Source organism: Microtus ochrogaster, chromosome 8 (genome assembly GCF_000317375.1).
Source record: "Microtus ochrogaster isolate Prairie Vole_2 chromosome 8, MicOch1.0, whole genome shotgun sequence".
Lineage (NCBI taxonomy): Eukaryota > Metazoa > Chordata > Mammalia > Rodentia > Cricetidae > Microtus > Microtus ochrogaster.
The window spans coordinates 69,438,781-69,450,966 of NC_022015.1; the positions used below are offsets into that span (position 1 = coordinate 69,438,781).

General features: G+C 44.3%; 1 protein-coding gene across 1 annotated transcript in view; it reads right to left on the bottom strand.

Annotated features, from left to right (window-relative positions):
- Mms19 (MMS19 homolog, cytosolic iron-sulfur assembly component) overlaps positions 1–12,186 on the bottom strand; it is a 40,224-nt gene that overhangs the window by 2,562 nt on the left and 25,476 nt on the right. Inside the window, exons 9-25 of the mRNA XM_026781335.1 lie at positions 11,629–11,715; positions 10,919–10,993; positions 10,258–10,335; positions 9,534–9,672; positions 9,128–9,282; positions 8,834–8,912; positions 8,442–8,567; positions 8,172–8,253; positions 7,587–7,687; positions 7,336–7,485; positions 5,522–5,677; positions 4,037–4,136; positions 3,286–3,388; positions 3,075–3,143; positions 2,759–2,885; positions 1,777–1,877; positions 1,128–1,184 (exon numbers count right to left, since the gene is read on the bottom strand). Of these exons, the coding sequence (XP_026637136.1) occupies positions 1,128–1,184; positions 1,777–1,877; positions 2,759–2,885; positions 3,075–3,143; positions 3,286–3,388; positions 4,037–4,136; positions 5,522–5,677; positions 7,336–7,485; positions 7,587–7,687; positions 8,172–8,253; positions 8,442–8,567; positions 8,834–8,912; positions 9,128–9,282; positions 9,534–9,672; positions 10,258–10,335; positions 10,919–10,993; positions 11,629–11,715 (1,785 nt within the window). The remainder of the gene's footprint in view (positions 1–1,127; positions 1,185–1,776; positions 1,878–2,758; positions 2,886–3,074; positions 3,144–3,285; positions 3,389–4,036; positions 4,137–5,521; positions 5,678–7,335; positions 7,486–7,586; positions 7,688–8,171; positions 8,254–8,441; positions 8,568–8,833; positions 8,913–9,127; positions 9,283–9,533; positions 9,673–10,257; positions 10,336–10,918; positions 10,994–11,628; positions 11,716–12,186) is intronic.

Consider the following 12,186-nt stretch of genomic DNA (forward strand, 5'->3'; position numbering starts at 1 on the left):
AAGAAGGCACGGTTCCTCTGGTCCTGGAAGTTGCTGGTTGGTTGTGGTCCCCGTGTGGGTACTGGAAACTGAAGCCAGACCGTCTGCAAGAGCAGCAAGTGCTCTTAACCCCTGAGCCTGGTTTCTGGCCTAAGATATTTTGCTTCTGTGAGCTTATCCCACATGAAAAAGAAATAGAAAACCATTTTGATGGAAGGATCACAAAGAGCAAGAAAGCAGCACAAAGAGAGGTGATGAAGGTTCATGGGAATAGCACGTGGTCCTGGGGGTTGAAAGGCTGTTTCTAGTGCTTCCTGGGTCCAAGCTGTATTCTCTCTCCAGGCTTCTATGACATCCTCTTCACGCCTCGTTCTTCTCCTTTCAGCCCATAAGGTTTAGTTAGGTCTTGTCACTTGAAAATGCAGTTTTAAGAATAGGAGAAAATCCCAAGGAAAATGGTTGAGGTGTGCGATTTTATGCTTGATTTATTCGATGTAACCCAAATGGGTCTGCAACACCTTAATCTTTTGCCCCTGTCCCAAGTACAGAGAACACAGGTATGCATTACCAAGTCTGACCTTCTGACCTTAGATCTCTAAATGTCTTCAAAGTCTATGATCGAACTTAACCCTATCTTGAACATCCCGACAGACAGCGGCAGAAAAAACAAAAACAAAAACAAAAAAAAAAAAAAAAAAAAAAAAAAAAAAAAAAAAAAAGAAAAAGAAAAAGAATAATAAACAAGGGGCTGGATAGGTGGACAGTGGTTGAAATCACTTACTGTTCATTTAGAGAACTTGGGTTCGGTTCCCAGCACCCACAAGGTGTCTTACAAACATTTATACCCTATTTCCAGGGTATCTCGTTATGTCCTCTGCTCTCCTTGGGCAGCAGGCAAGCATGTGTACATACAAGCAAAATATACACATAATCTATTTTTTCTTTTAAGACGGGTAGCTCTGTTTGCCATGGTTGGAACTCTCTCTAGGCAGACCAGACTGGCCTCATACTCAGAGATCTGCCTGCCTCTGCCTGAGTGCCTTGGGTAAAAGGCATGTGGTACCATGCCCAACAAAAATACTAGTAAGAGGGAAATGGGATCAAAAGGAGGTTCTTGTTTAGATAGTTATGTACCAGGAAAGACTTACTCGGGTGGTAAGGCAGGTGCTGAGAGGATGGTATCTGAGCACTAAAGCCTTGGTTACCTGTAAGCAGAGAAAAGAGAAGTCAGGGTCTGACATTCAAACTCCAGAACTCCAAGCACACTTGTTACAAATGGTGGCTCAGGGGCTTTTGTAGTTTGAATGAGATGTCTTAGCCATTTGGATACTTGGTCCCCAGTTGGTGGCTGTTCAGAGAAGATTAGGTTGGGGCATGCTTTGAGATTTCAAGACTCAAGCCACAGTGTCTTTCTCTGCCTCCTGATTTTGGATCAAGATGTGAGCCCACAGCCATTCCAGCTGTCATGCCTCTGATCCCAAGACCAGTTGTAAACCCAATTAAATACTTTTTTTATAAGGTATCTCAGTCATGGTATTTTATTTTATTTTATTTTATTTCTTTGTGGTTTTTCGAGACAGGGTTTCTCTGAGGCTTTGGAGCCTGTCCTGGAACTAGCTCTTGTAGACCAGGCTGGCCTCAAACTCACAGAGATCCGCCTGCCTCTGCCTCCCAAGTGCTGGGATTAAAGGCGTGCGCCACCACCGCCCGGCAGTCATGGTATTTTAACACAACAGTAGAAGAGGGACAAACGTGAATATTTTGTCTATCTAACCAGCGTCTATGCTACCTCCTCACCCAGAGCAGCAGAGCGAAAGCCTGATTACGAGAAGATCCAGAAGCCAGGCCAGTCTCCACTGTGTCCATAGCAAGCTGGAGGAATTCATCCAACTGCTGCCCTAAGAAGAAAGGTACATAATGTTACAATGACAATGTTTCTTCCTTTAATGACAAAGGATGTAATTATTTACGAGCACAGTGCTTGAGAAGCTATTAGAAAAAGACAATCAAAATGACAGAATGCCAGTAGCAGAGTCTGGTGCAGTACTCTCAATAGCAAGGTGCTGGTGCCTGAGGAGAGAGTTTCTACTCCAATAAAGACTTACACCACAGAGGCTAAAAAAGAAGGCTCAGCAGTTGAGAGAGTACTAGTTGCTCTTGCAGAAGACCAGCATATGTCTCCAAGAACCCACAAAGTAGTTCACAACCACATGTGACTTCAGTTCCAGGAGATCCAATGCCTTCTACTCATACATACATATATACATACACACACATATACATACATACGTAAGACAAGCACCTTTTAAAAATATTTTTACTATTGTCTTTAAGTATAGGTATGCATGTGTCTGTGTACAGCTATACACGTCTGAGTGCAGGTAGTCCTGGAGTCTAGGAGAGGGTGTCATTATCTTTTGGAGCTAGACTTAGAGGCTGTTGTAAGATTTCTGACATGGCTGCTAAGAACTGATTCAGGAATCTAGTACATACTCCTAATTACTGAGCCATCTCTTCTGTTTCCCAAACAAATCTATTTTTAAAAAATTATTCTTAATAGCACCATGATGGAGTAAGATGGCAGAAGTGAGTTGAACGTGCTCCTTCTATTCTTGTTTTGAACCCTGAAATGCTCTGCCAAGCTCTAGTCTCTGACAAGACTGTCAGAGGACAGTAACTGAAGTCATTATGAGTTCCTTTAAGGAGAACAAGAACTAAACGTGTAGATTTCATCACTAGGTGACAAAGAAAGGCTTCTATCCCAGGCCCACCCTAGTACCTGGAGGGTGCTTGTTGAGGAGTCCTGCGAAGCACTTGGCGGCAGCAGTGGAAGAAAAGGGGCAGCTGTGGCAGCAGCTCTGCTCCAGAAGCTCCCGCATCAGTCGGTTCAGCTGAGGGATTTCCACCTATAGAAAACCTGGCCATGTAATGGACCCAGAAGACACTTGAACTCCAAGAAATACTCAATAGAAAGTGACATCAGAGATCAGCATGGGAAAGAACTTCTTTAAATGGGGGAAGCAAGAAAGCTTAGCCTGTGGCCAAGCTCAGCCCAAGGTCATCCGAGTTCCAGAGTCTCAAATGTGCCCACTTACATTTCGTGGCAGGGAGCAGACAAAAGCTGTAAGCAGTGCAACCAGTCGTCTCTGTGTAGAGGAGCTACTCTGAAGGAAGAAGAGCTCTGATGAGCCTGTCTTACTGGTAGTAGGCATGTATGTCCCTATGCCCGTCCCAGAACAGTCCTAAAGTTGAGTCTAAAGGATATAAACTCCAAGATTCAGACCATCAGAGCTATTAGATTATTACCTGGAATGGCTGGAATCGGCTTGGGAAGCTATTCTCAGGTAGAAAGGAGGTGTTGCCATCTAAGAAGAGGGGCACGATGCACATGACACTCTGGGCAGCTAGTCTGGAGACAGAGTACCGGGTATCATTAAGAAGTTGGAGTATGTGCACATCTGTGTGCAGGTGCCATGGTTATCCACATATCCAACATGTTAATTTGGCACAATTATTTGCACAATCAAACCCTATCCTCTTAGCCTACAGTTTTATGAGGAGTTCAATGCATATCTTAAAAACAGTTCACTGGTGACCTCCAAAAACGAAACAAACAAAACCCATTGACCCCAGGACTGGAAAGATGGTTCTGTGGATAAGAGCACTTGTCTTTCCAGAAGACCCGAGTTTGGTTATCAGAACCCACATGGAGGCTAACAGTTGCAACTAAATTTCAAAGGACCAGACACCTGTCTTCATCAGGCAACACATTGTGCACACATACATATGCAGGCAAAACACTAACACACATGAAGCAAAAATAAACCTAAAAAATTCCCTAGCAACATAAATCACCAACAAAAATCACTAATCCCAAGGCTCACCCAACAGTCTGTGGTGTTTTTAAAAGGTCCTTCCTTTTCTTTTGTGGTCAAACTTATAAAACAACTGCCTCCATACTTACAGGAACAAGAACAACTGAGAAAGCACCACCTGTGACTCCTGCCCAAGAATGTTTCTCCATCCCTGAGGTTCAGGTCACTCATGTTATACTCACTCAGGGCTCAGGTGGGTAGTAGCAGTTCCAATGACAGATGCCAAGGCAGCCAAGACCTCATCCTCCAATAGTACTCTTCTCAGAACTGAGGATTCCTTCTCTGCAAAACCAAAACACCTATGCATGACAATCTATAGACCCATAAAGCCACTACTGGTTCAGAAACCCAAATCTGGCCTGGAGGTGGCAGCATATTCCCTTTATACGCCTTTAAACAGGCGAATCTCTGTGAGTTTGAGGCCAGCCTGGTCTACAGAGCAAGTTTCACAACAGCCAGGACTACACCCTGTCTCTCAAAGAAAAAACAAAATCCAAATTTGGGTCAAGACTGCCTATAATTAATATCAGCCTTACAAGCCTGAAGCAGGAAGACTATGGGCTTATGGTCAAGCCTGAGCTAAACAGTGAAACTAGCAAGGAAGAAGGAAGAAATTCAAAGTAGTTCTTGTCCACCTCATAACAGGCTAACTCTGGAGTATTCCTTCTAAAAAATTTATTTTTAATTAAATTATGTATATATGTATTGTGTGTGCACGTGCTGGGGGTAGGGGAGCTATGTACATGAATGCAGGTGTCCTCAGAGTCCAGAAGAGAGTATGGGATCCCCTGGAGCTAGAGTGACAGGTAGTTATGAGCCACCTAAGTTTGGGAAATACTGAGCCATCTCTCTAGCTCCTAATATTTCAGGGTTCCCCACCACCTTTGGAGACTGGGTATCATTATGTAGCATTAGCTAGCCTGGAACTTGCTATGTAGACCAGGCTAGCTTCAAATTTACTCACAGAGATCCACTTAACTTTGCCTCTTGAGTGCTAAAATTAAAGGCATAGACTACCATGCTTTTTTGGGAAAAGGGTCTCATGCAGCCCAGGCTATCCCTGAACTCCTAATCCTCCTGCTTCTACTTTCCATTGGGATTATAGAGTACTCCACCACACCTGGTAAAAAGCCAATAAGTCAATATATCCTGCAGAAAAGTTAGTGTTTAAAATCTTGCAGTGAGGCAGAAGTGGTACTGGTCTAAACTAGGGGCGTAAGACAAGTGTGCACTGGGCTTATACTAGTCAACAGTAGAAAATGAGGCCGGCTAAAAGGGGTAGTCCTGACACTAAGTAGAAACGTCAGTCTTCTAAAAATTTTCAAGACATATGCTTATCTTTATGGGGTCTTATTTATAGCAACTATCATACAATGAGCACTGTTGTCATACAGTACTTTTAATCCTTACCAATGACATTGTGATCGTGTAATATATGTGGTTCTATGTATAACGTATACATATATATGCACATGTTAGAACATAAACGCATCCCTTTTATTGCTGCCATTACCACTGGATTCTGGTTACTCTCCCTGGTCATCCTTGTCTTAAGTGGGATGTACTTGACAGTACAACAGGCAGTGCCAGTAATAACCAGGAGGTGCTGGTGCTGTCTAACGCAAGGAGAAAGCCAACTTCCTAGAATATGAAGCACAGAAAATTACCTGGCATGGAAGCCTGGACAGCCAAACCAAACAGGCAGGGTACAGCTGTCTCGTGGAAATACCAGTAGCTCTCAGGGTCCTGCTGGCATTTTTCTGCCACTTGCTGGAGACTTTGACAGATAGCAGTAATTTCACTGGGTTCTGTAACCATATTCCCTGTATGGAGAGAAAAGTCATATTCTTTATAGGGTTTTTCTCTCAAGCACTTCCAGGTATTTTCTTTAAAAAAAAAAAAAATGCCTATAGGTGTTTTGCCTGTACATCTGTCTATATAGCACATGCATGCTTAGTGCCCACAGATGATGGAGGAAGGTCATTGGTTAATTAAATAAAGAAGCTGCTTGCCCTGATAGGTTAAAACAGGAGGGAGGAGTAAACAGAGCAGAATGCTGGGAGGAAGAGAAAGTGAGTTCAGACTCCACAGCTCTGCTCTCGGGAGCAGATGCCTCAGAGAGACGCCATGCTCCCCTCTCCTGGGAAGATACACTCCCGGTAAGACCGGTGCTCACTAAGACCGGTGCTCACAGATTATTAGAGATGGGTTAATCGGGATATCAAAATTAGCCAGTAAGGGCTAGAGCTAAAGGGCCAAGCGGTGATTAAATAAACACAGTGTCCGTGTAATTATTTCGGGTAGAGCTAGCCATGTGGGCGGCCGGGTGCCGGGAAGCAGCCCTCCGCTCCTATTTCTACACACAGAAACCGCAAGAGGACATCAGGGTTCCTTTTGACTGGAGTGAGCTGCCACGCGGGTGCTGGGAATTGAATCAAGGTCCTCTGGAAGGGTCATCCAAGGACAATCTTCCATTTCTGATCTTCCTGCCTCTACCTCCTAGTGTTGGTAGGTAAGATAATGCCTAATTTGATGCAGGGCTGTGGATGCCAACTAGTATTTCATACACCCTAGGTAAGTGCTCTACCAACTAAGTTATATCCCCAGCTCACGGTGCAACTTTCGTACATACAGATAAAATAACAGGATCTCTAAAAAAAGAATTCCTGAGTCAAAGAACATGTATATGTGTAATTCAAGAAGAATAGTTCATTCACTGTTTAAACATAATGAGATTGACTGGGTTAGACTGAGCTTTTTCTTTCTTTCATTTCATTTATTTTTAAGTTAACCATGTCCACAAGAAATAAAAATATTTCACGTTTCAAATATTGGGTGCCAGAGCCTAGAAAGAAAATGAAAGTGAGAACAGAGAGAGGACATATTGGATGCCACGCTGGATCGGAAGAACTTTTGGTGGGTGTGTGCACATAGATAGTTGTGGGTGTCTTCTGTGATCACAGTCCACTTTATTTTTGAGTGAGGGTCCTCCTGTCTCTAACTCCTCAGAGTTGAGACTAAGGCCAGTGTGCCTGGCTTCTTATGTAGGTGCCAGGATAGAACCTTAGGTCTTTGTGCTTGTGAGGAAAGCACTTTACTGACCAAACCATCTCCCCAGGCCTAGGAGACATGGCCCCTAATTCTCAACAGGAGAACTATGGATGACAAGTTTCTTGAATATTGCAAAGTACTAGTAGACATGACTCTGAACACTTCTGAGACACAAAATGGGCAGATATCCAAGTTCACAGATACATCACTTTTTTTTCTTCTGGTGTATGTGTATAGAAATGTCATCCTGTACAATCATAAATATATAATCCACGTACTGTATTACTATTCTAATATTATTAGTTACTAGGTATTGATTTTTAAAGAGCTTACCACGTCACTGCTATGTACAACAACTACAATTATAACTTTACAGTCCCTAGCCCAAGGTTCCATTTAGCCCTGCCCCTTGTTGGTAACTGGTAGCTACCTTTGTTTGCTTGACAGAGATGCTGCAGCAGCACAGGCAGTGTCTCCCTGACAATGCTGGGATGTGTTGAAATGGCTGACAAAGCTTGCAGACAGTAGAAATGCCGAGAACTTTTCATGAGGCCATCTTCTCTAGCCACATCTGACTCACCTAAAGCAATTGGTGAGATAAGTTTTCACTGTGTGATGGTGTAAAGGCCTCCTTCAGAAAGCCCCGCTGGCAAGGGTTGGGCCACGGATTAGCACATATACCTTTATGTAGCTCCTTAGCAAGCTTGGGTAGCAGGTGGCTGCTGAAGGCTCCAGGATAGAGTGTGGTCAGGGTTCCAGATGCCTCCAGTGCTGCCACCCGACTGGAGACAAAGAAGAGTATTAGCTAAGCCTTGGCCCATCATTCTTTTCCCAAGGCCCGCCAGCAGGAAGAATGGGCTCTCATGGCTACCTTGCTGAAAAGCAAGACCCAAGTCCTACAAAATATAATTGGATAAGTCTTCTTTTATGTGTATGTGTATAGTTTTGTTTTGTTTTTTTTCAACACAGGGTTTTTCTGTGTAGCCCTAGCTGTCCTGGAACTCACTATGTAGACCAGGTTGAGCACAAACTTACAGAGACTTGCCTGCCTCTGCCTTCCCAGTGCTGGAATTAAAGGTGTGTGCCACCACTGCCTGGCTGGATAGGTCTTCTAATGACCAAGAAGAGAGAGTAGTCCTCCATCTTTCCAAGCACTCAGTAACAATAATAACAGAGCATAGAACTCTGGCTCTTGCTGCAGCAGCAGCTGCTGATAAAAAAAGGTAGGAAAAAACATTGCTCTTCCTCACTGCTTTAGATTCTCACCAACTCTGGGAATCTTCCTCCAGGAAGCTCAGTCGGTACAGGTGACCTACTGCCAGCTCCAAGTCCCCAGAAGACAGAAGATCTGTATTTACAAAGAACACAAGCTTCAGCTTTCCTTCCTTGCAGCTACAACCCCTCTGAGAAATCCTATCAGAAATTCACATCATCTAGTGCTGCGATGATAATGAGGAAACCACTGCTCTTCACATAAGACAGATAACACAAGAAGGGATCAATACACTCCCTTATCTTTTCTCATTCAAGACATACCTGGCTGAGAACCTAAAACTGTGAGTGTCCGGATGCCAACAAGCTGAAGCTGGGTGCTGGGGTCTGTTAGAGCCATGAATACCAATGAGCACAGCTGGTCCTTGAAGCTAGTCAGAGGCCTTTCATCTAGGAAAAATAGAGGCCAGGTCAGAGGGCTTATGGCCTATCCCTGTCTGCAGTGCTACAGACAACATGGGGCAGATTTTAAGAACTCAAACCACTGGACTTCTAGGACACACACTGGAAAATGACAATTCGTTCAGTACAGTCTTGTACTGCAATCTCTGAACAGGTCCACTCCTCTTAACTACTCTGTAGCACACTGCTGCAATATTCCTGGGCAATAGGGCTCAACAACTGCCCAGGGTAACTCAACTACAAAGTGACCTCACCTTTCTCTTCATAGTTCCATTTCTGCTGTAGCTTTAAGAAACCCAGGAGCATTTCAAGGATTGTCCGTCGCTGGTTGCTCTGTAATGTTTCAACGAGTACTGGGGTCAAAAAATATTTTCAAGTACTTCAGTCCTGATCCTCTAAGAATTAACCTTCTATTTAAGACTCAGACTATGTGAGAGGAAATAAGGAACAAGAAGCAAACAGGAGCAAACCCAGATCTATCTGGGCCCAAACTAGAGCTTCAGTCTCTAAGAAAGGGACCACAGCACCAGTTCCCACCTGTCCCTTACCTGACTGTGCTTGTGGAACTGTTCCAGGAGCAAGGGAAGCACGTTGCGGGTGATGTGCTCACAGGCCCGGGCAGATGCACCTGCAGCAGCCTGCAACAGCTTGGCACTAGGCCACACCAGTTTCATATCTGGTTCACATAGATGATGCCTGCAGTCTAGAGAGGCAGTAATCACAGACCTGGGGAGTAGGTCAAATAGTGCCTGATTCCCCATTATCCATAGAGACTGCTCACTGACACTTGGAATTGTTTGCTACCAGTTACCATCTAATTGTTTTCGATACAATGTAGGGCCGCAGTCCCCTAATCACTGAACATATGGGAGACACCCATAAAGGGCCACTGGCCCTAAAGGAACGCTAGCTCTAAGGTGCTCACTCCCTTTGCTGGCTCCGAGTTCCCATTACCCTGTAGAATGGTGCTGAGGAAGGAGTCAAGGAGGTCCTCAGCATCAGCCCTCAGCACAGAACAAGACAAACACGCAGTCAGGGAGTGGAGGGCTGCCAGGCCCTCTGCCTCTACGCGCTCACTTGCCGTCTGGAACACCTGTCAGGAAGGGATCCCATGGCTACTAAGGTAAGCTTGTACCAGATGAGGTCCCATCCAACCACTGCCTTTTTAATTTCTTTTCCCCTTGGGGTCAGAAATATACATTTGAGAAAGTTTGGGGCACAGCAATGATAGCTAAAACTCCCAACCTATTATCTTCTTTCTTGGTTATATGTTCAACAAGTCTTTGTCTCACTAGGAATGACACATACAGTTTGTAGAAACAGGTTACCAACTCTGAAGAGAGGTGATCGTAAGCCTTATTTTGTGTCTTTTTCTCTACCTTTACATTCAGATCGTGCCAGAAACACCATAACCTATGTTCCTTGCAATGAGAGGTCAAGAAGTAGGTGTTGTACAAAGGTGGTCATGTACGATCACCAAGCAGGTAGCCCTCATAAGGGAACTGTCTCCGTTGCCATTCAACTGAAGTCTATCTATCCCCTTGCTTGCTCACTGAAATAACAAACACAGCACCTTGACCCTGGGAAGATAGGGAAGAGGACAGAGAAGGGATATTGCTTCCCCTCGTGCCTGACACCTGTCAGTTAACAGCAGTGAGCTTATTTAACTAACACTCACCTCTCTGCGGATAGAAGCCCAAAGGCTCGGGAGGAAGTCCTTTAGTTCCTTTTGTCCATATACAGCACAGCAAGCATTCTGCCAAGAGAATGGCAGGCATCAGGAAGCTCATACTCAAGATGCTCTGGGATACATGGTAAACTCTAGCAGGAAAACCTTCAAGGCATCCTAACAGTCATACCCAGGGCACAGAAAAGAGCTTATTCTGACTCTTAAGAGCATAAGGCTGACAGAGCCCATGGATATATGAAGTTCTGGGTTTAATTTCTAACACACCTTCCCCTAAAACAAAGTCTGGAGTGGCAACACACAACTAATCTCAGTACTTGGGAGGTGGAGGTAAAAAGATCAGGACCAGACTAGGCTAAGAGACCCTTTCTCAAAAATCCAAAAAACAAAAACAAACAAACAAAAAAAAGCCAACAAAAAGATGAGCGCTGACCAGTTCTTGGTCACACATACTTTTTTTTTTTTTGGTTTTTTGAGACAGGGTTTCTCTGTGGTTTTGGAGCCTGTACTGGAACTAGCTCTTGTAGACCAGGCTGGTTTCGAACTCACAGAGATCCGCCTGCCTCTGCCTCCCAAGTGCTGGGATTAAAGGCGTCCGCCACCACTGCCCGGCCGCCACTAACTTTTGTAAGGATGGCTGGATCCTACTCACCAGAGTTTGCAGAGAATCCAGCTTGGCACTTAAAATCTCAGAATCCACTTTCTCAATCAGCAGAGGCAGCAAGAACTGTAAGAAAGAAGGAAAAACTTCAGCCTGAGATAGCATCTTAGCCATCAGTACCAACAACCATGTTTGTATTGTCATCAGTCCTAAGAGACAGTTGCCACATCAAGAAGTAAGATGCAGGCCGGCCAGGAGTTACAACTGTAAGCTAACTTTCCTGCCATGTTGTGGTACCTGAGAAACAGGCACATTAGCAAAGCTGAAAGACATCAAGTACAATGCCTACAAAAGAGATTAGTATTTTAGGAGATAAGATGGTGAAGTTTTGATACTCAAAGTCTGAAAATGCTTGGCATACGCTAAAATGTAAGAGTATTCTTTCTCCCCATGTTTATACTTAAAAAAAAACCTTGTTTCTATTATTTTATATGCATGAGTGTTTGCCTGCATGAATGCCTGTGTACCACATGCATGCCTGGTACCATGGAGGCCTGGTACCATGTAGGTAATGGATCATCTGGAAATAGAATGAGTGATAAATGGTTGTGAGCCACCATATGGGTGCTGGGAATCAAACCCAGGTTCTCTGGAAGAGCAGCCTGTGTTCTCAACTGCTGAGCCCTTTGTCCAACCCTCCTGCTGCTCTCCATTTAGAGCCTTCTCTGGGCAGAGACTACCTTCACATAGACCAGACTCACCTCAGCAAAACGTGGTGTAGAAGCCAGCACAGCACGGAGACTCAGGATGAGATCATCTCTCTGGATGCCATAGGGATCATTAGGTGGCTGAAAATGGAAAGGAACCACGGAACACCTTAGCCCTTAATCTGAACCGAGCAAGCCTGCAGAACAGGTGACACTTAGACCCAATCTAGCACAATCATACATCATGTGGTCCCAGCAAGAAGACATGCTCACTCTTACATATTTTTGTCTTTTAGGCATTACTTTATTTTTCTGTTTCTTGAGACAGGGTCTTTCTTTTAGCCCTGGCTATCCTGGAACTATGTAGACAATGTTGGCATTAACTCAGATATGTCTGCTTCTGTCTCTCAAGTGTAGGGATTTAAGTCGTGGATTGGGTGGTGACACACAGCAAGGCGTTTATTTTTTTACAGTATTAAACATCTTTTCCCATAAGATCTCACATAGGCTAACTTGAAACACTCTATGTAGCCAATGCTGGCCTTGATCTTCTGATTGTCTTGCACCTACCTCTTTTTTTTTTTTTGGTTTTTCGAGACAGGGTTTCTCTGT